This window comes from Haliotis asinina, chromosome 2 (genome assembly GCF_037392515.1).
Source record: "Haliotis asinina isolate JCU_RB_2024 chromosome 2, JCU_Hal_asi_v2, whole genome shotgun sequence".
Taxonomy (NCBI): Eukaryota; Metazoa; Mollusca; class Gastropoda; order Lepetellida; family Haliotidae; genus Haliotis; species Haliotis asinina.
In genome coordinates, this window is record NC_090281.1 from 74,433,675 (window position 1) to 74,439,674 (window position 6,000).

The 6,000-nt window shown below is 36.8% G+C and overlaps 1 protein-coding gene across 1 annotated transcript in view; it reads right to left on the reverse strand.

The window, feature by feature from the left end:
* Positions 1–5,423, reverse strand: part of LOC137274300 (serine-rich adhesin for platelets-like) — a 192,464-nt gene extending 187,041 nt beyond the window's left edge. Inside the window, exon 1 of the mRNA XM_067807435.1 lies at positions 5,006–5,423. Coding sequence (XP_067663536.1) covers positions 5,006–5,137 — 132 coding nt within the window. The 5' untranslated portion in view covers positions 5,138–5,423. The remainder of the gene's footprint in view (positions 1–5,005) is intronic.
* Positions 5,424–6,000: the final 577 nt, after the last annotated feature.

A 6,000-nucleotide genomic window follows, 5' to 3' on the forward strand; every position in this document is an offset into this window, starting at 1 on the left:
CAAGGTGTTTGTGCACTTAAGAAGACCAAGCCTTGTCCAGGTAGGCCTCAACACCTGAGCATGATTAATCACCAAGCAGCAGCAGTAGCAGCTAGTGGGACTTCCTAATTTGACACAAATTTACACAGGTAAACTAAACATTCAGTTGGAATTCAGTGTAGCTGTCCCTGTCTAGGATGTTTTCTACTAACACCTAGTTGAATTTTCGAAGTCAGCACAGATGGAGCCACGTTGAATCATTGACCTGCTTTGTCACCATAACATTGTATTTTGCCATAATAATTTTCTTTTTCTTTTACTATATTGTGCATGTTTACTTGTAAGCAGTTAGTTAGAAATAGGCGTACTTTGCTTCAAGAGACCAGTGGTGGTTCGATTAATTTAAATAATCGATGATTGGTTGTAGTGACCAAACAACCAAGCAATCGATCATGTTTTCTCATAATCAAACCTAAACATTTACATTTCATGAGCACTACAAGCTCATTTCAAGTCATAAGTGAATTTTTCTTAAGGACCCCAAGAAATTCATGTTGCTAACCAATATTTTCCGATGACCGATCGGCTGTAATGAACCAATCATCACATGATGAGATTTTAACCAATTCCCAACACTGTTAGGTGCCTATTCTTTGTATTTGGAAATAAGTGCTTTTGCAATTAATAGCTCAGCTAACATCACATTACTGGGCCAGTGCTGGCATCGTTCTGGCCTGTACCGTTGGTGCTCTTATAACGTACCTCAGTATAGAGCCAGTACTGGACCAGTGCTTATTTTCCTTTAGTGGTCCGTTACAGGCAAAACTGTACCGGGCCACATATGGATTGTTACCATAAACATAACACCATAATGCTGTACTGGCCAAGTACTGGCCCAGTAAAGGCAGTGCACTTCCTGAGTGGGGAATTGTGGGAGATTATCTCAGGACCATATTGCCTGCTCTAGCGAGGTAGCCAAAAGGTTGACACTTTCCATATATCTGAGTGGAAACTGATGTAATGTGACTCTAAATAGTAGCAATCTTTGTTTTGAATCACTTGTAGAGACTTTTGCTACTCAAGTTAAGTGTTGAGCTAAATTTCTAATAACATGGAGCATAAATTTTCTGTGACAAGAGCATTTTGAAATTTTTAAACATTCGGCCATTCATCATATATGCCACGTTTTTAGGAGTTCAATTCAGGAGGAATTAAACTCATATGGATAAACTTGTGTTGTGTTTTGATTTGTTTTTCTTCTTCAGAATATTTTTGTTTGATTTCAGCTTGTTTCAAACTGTAGAAATGGTACTAAACTTATAACCAGGCCATTAGGCAACCGTTACTGCTCTGTTACTGGGCCAGAGTTCTCTGCCTGTACTGGGGCAGTTCAATGCCTGTTTGCAAAACAGTTATGGCCCAGTTCCGGAATGCCTTAAGTACAGACGCAATTACATGACGTTAGCTGGGAGTGCTTATAATTGCAGACGCATCAGTTATTTCAAGGTATTTATCATTGTCATTTGATACCTGTGATTGCTTATCAAAACTGAATGATTTCCATATTCATGACAGGAAATTTATTTAGCTGGGCAGCAACCAATGCTTGCCAAAAAATGAGACTTTAAAAAGAGGCGACTAACAGGATCAGGTGGTCAGATCGATGCTCATGTTGTTGGTCACTGGATTGTCTGGTCCAGACTCGATTATTTGGAATATTGGAATATGGCTGGAATATTGCTGAGCACGGCACAAAACTAAATTCACTCACTCACTCACTATTTAGCTGGGTACCGTTGTACAAAAGAACTTTAGCACTTTGCCTACCTTAAGTCCAAGTATGGTATCAGGGTTACGATCACCTCAGCACTACAGTCTGTTTGAGTCAGAATGACAAAAACAACTTTTTTGGTTTAGTCTGGAAAATGTTCAAAAACAAGAAGCTGTTGGGTATTAGCAAACGATAAACATGTGTACTGTTTATATCTATGAGGCAATTTTGTACAATGATAAAATTTGCAATTCATTGGTCAGTTTCTGACTCAAACGGACTGTAATATCACTTTATACAACGGCACCCTGGTTCTTAATTTCAATGTACTGCCAGCATTAAGAAAATCCTTCTTTTTTTTCATTGTCTGCCTCATTGAAACTGAGCATCTCAAGTAAGGGGCTGCATTAACAGAATCCGGCTTTTATCATTATTTACCTCAGTGAAACTGCATTTATAGATTTGCTTTTTAATATCATTTTACCTCATTCAAGATCCGTCTATCTGGCAACACACTGCATTGACAGAATTCAGATGTATTATTATAATTACTATCATTATCATTCACCTGTTGATACTAAGCCAAACATGTATGACTGTGCATTATCACAAACCTGCTATCTAGTATCAAACTACACATAATTATACACATCTGTTGTATGTAGCACTGTATTCAAGTTAAGCACATTCCATTCACATGACTACTAACAAGAAACAAACTGATACTTTCAGTGAAGTCAGTGACTGTAACACAATCTAATGTTATCACCATGCATGCTACAGTGATTGAAGGATCATCAGTTTCCCAAAAGATCAGTCAGGGGCACCAGAGTGAGTGAGTTTAGTTTTACGCTGATTTTAGCAATATTCCAGCAATATCACAAGAAATGGACACTAGAAATGGGCTTCACACACTGTACCCATGTGGGACATCAAACCCAGGTCTTCAGCATGATGAGCGAACACTTTTACCACTAGGCTACCACCACTCCTGAGACACCAGAAATGCATTGATGTGGGAATCAAAACCAGGCAATCTTCAGAGTGCTAACAAATGCTGTACATGTATTCATTATATACCATGTTTGTTATGAACTATACATTTATTCTATGTTTACCATGAAGGATAAATATATTCATTAGATACTGTCTGTATATTATGAACGGTATATATTGTCTGTTTATTATGGACGGTATATATGTACTGCATGTTAGTATAGGTTTATGATTACATGTAAATATATTCATGATCTACTGTTTCTTTGTTTATAATGATTTACTGTCTATATCCATGTTCATAATGCACTATGTGCATATTTTCATGATATGAGTAGGAGTGAAACACAATACCATTTGTAACTATACAGACATGAATAAGGAAAATTTTAATTCCAGTTCAAAATATTTCCCAACTTTTAATGAAAACATGAGGCTGAATTCAAGTCCTGAAAAGATCAAGAAAAATTCCTGTCTAGATATTCGCTTTTGCACTCTGCTATCAAAACAATTTAACCTTTGAATAACTTAACACATTCCCATGGAATTCCACAGCATAAACACATCACACGCTCAGCACTATTAATAATGCAATGCTTTTTTATGATCATCAGAATTTCATTCCTGCATAAAGAGAAATAGTCATATCCAGACTAATAAATACATTAATACATTTGTTTGAAAATACAACATTTTCTTACATTAACTGCAATCTCATTCCTGCAAAAGGAGACATAGCCATATCTTGACTGACTATCATATTAATAAGTTTGTTGGAAAATATATTTTTTTATATTCATTTCAATCTAATTCCTGCATCAGGAGACAGTCATATCTTGATTGATAATCATGTTAATAAGTTTGATGGTAAATGCAACATTTTATATATTCATTGCAATCTCATTTATGCATAAGGAGACAGTCATATCCTGACTGATAATCATATTTATAAGTTTGATGGTAAATACAACATTTTATATATTCATTGCAATCTCATTTATGCACAAGGAGACAGTCATATGCTGACTGATAATCATACTAATAATTAAGTTTCATGGAAAATACAATATTTTTTTATAATCATCACAATATCAGTCCCGCACAAGGAGACAGTCATACGCTGACTGATAATCATATTAATAAGTTTCATGGAAAATACAACATATATATATTTCTCTGTGTTAAGGCATGTATAAAATGCTGCATTGTGTATGTTTTGCCATTCCTCATGCTATGTTAATCCTGCATTAAACAGAGAGGAAAACATGTTTACATGGCCAATATGTTTAAACAGGAACATTCTGTTCTAAAACTGTGACAATGAGGGGCTAGAGGGATCAAATAAAACATGAACAGTCCATAAACAGAATAATAAATCTTTACAGCAAAGGTCATGCATTTTACCCCGAAAACATCTTTACAATTCTCCCTTTAAGCAAGTAAAGTTGCTGCTTCAATAGACCAGAAACTGTTGAATAGCAGATTTTAGGTACTATTGAAGTTATAGAAACCGTGCTTGCTCTGTCTATTCTCGGAACAAAACCCACCTTTCTTATAGTAAAACCATTATATTTGAAACTGGTTAGGATATGAATATGAATAGAAGCCTTGAATTGCCTCGTGGAAACTGCTGGAGAATTTCAAAACAAATAATTATGATTTTAAATGAATACTAATATACTCATGCACCTTAATGATTACTCCAAAGTGAGACTGATAATTGATATATGCCAATCAACAAAAAAGTACAAGTCCTGACTATTAATTTTTAAATTTGTTTATTTAAGTTTAATTATATTTTTTTCCCTGAACCATTACTGCACCATGGTTAGACTTCAGGCAAGAACTATCATTTGAATATATTTTGCAACCCAAATTAAACATACCATCACTGATCCCTGAAAGTAAGACCTATATTTACTTAACTCAAGTGCTGTCACTTTACTTGTTGTAAACAGAGGTGTTTAAACACCAGTAAATACAGATGCAATACTAAAACCAAACCAAACCTTTTAGCATACAATTGTTTTGTAAACGTCTTTATAATTCAGAGACTCTGTTGAATATAAACATACGTCACTTAATGTGCTATATAGCTTACCATCGGGATAACTGTATGTGATATAATACGACATGTTTACATTGATCATACCATCTTGGCATAAACAGAACTTTCATCGACATTGAACAACTTTCAAACTGACTACACCGCTCCAGGTACATCAGCTGACCTGCCCCATTTGCGTAGCGTCCACTCACCTCACAAACTTGAAGTGGGGTACTCTCCCTGGCCCCACCCCTCAGATTGAAACCCCACGGGTATCCTCCTCTCAACACTATGTCAAATGGAGATTTCAATCCTGGGTCCTCTTCGCGACTAGTCGTATCCATACTCTCTAGTATCCATTAGCTCACACTGTCCGTTTGCTCGCTACCGGTGTCTACACAGACAGCTCTATAGGTAACAGTGTCAGTGTGACTGACAACTAACTCGTGCCGCTTGACTGTCGCTCGCTCCCTCACCTTTTCGGGCTGCACTGCGCATGTCTCAGATATATTGATCTCTAAAGTTGGGTCATTGCGGGCCAGCCCCTGTCACTTATCGACGCAGTTCTTACGTAAACACCGACACAAGCAAACTATTACCTGTTGTACATACAAACACGCACACATAATTAGCAGCATGACCCGACAACAGGTCACGTGATACAGGTGGAACTGAAAGTACACGTTTTGGGAATGTAACGGTAAATGTGACTATTTCGTCAAGACTCAGAAAAAATGTATGAAGCTGCTAAATATTGGACCATTTCTTTCATTTCCTTTTCACATCAGCAAGGTAAATGTATGGATCGACTTACATTTCGGAAATAAAATAAGGGGTTTTTTTTAAAGTATGCCCTCCGGCTTAAGATATTGTGTCAGTGATATTTTCCTACAAGTGAAAACCTCTCCTCTCTTCTTTGTGAAGTCGAGCCCCTCTAGACGGATTACAGCAATATTATGTTTGTATGTGTACGTACAGCATGCAGTTTGTATTTGTGCATACAACATGTAGTGCTAATGTTATTTATCTTTAAGACTGTGTCGCAAGTAGCCCGCCCTTCCACAGAGTGTACGTGAATATCGTTTAATGCCACACTCTGACAAACATCAAAATCAGGGTGGAAATGCACAAGCCATCTGGTCAGGCGGGTAAGTTGTTGATGGCTTGAACGAAGGTTTTACGATGCTGCCGAGGTTGTAGTTTACAA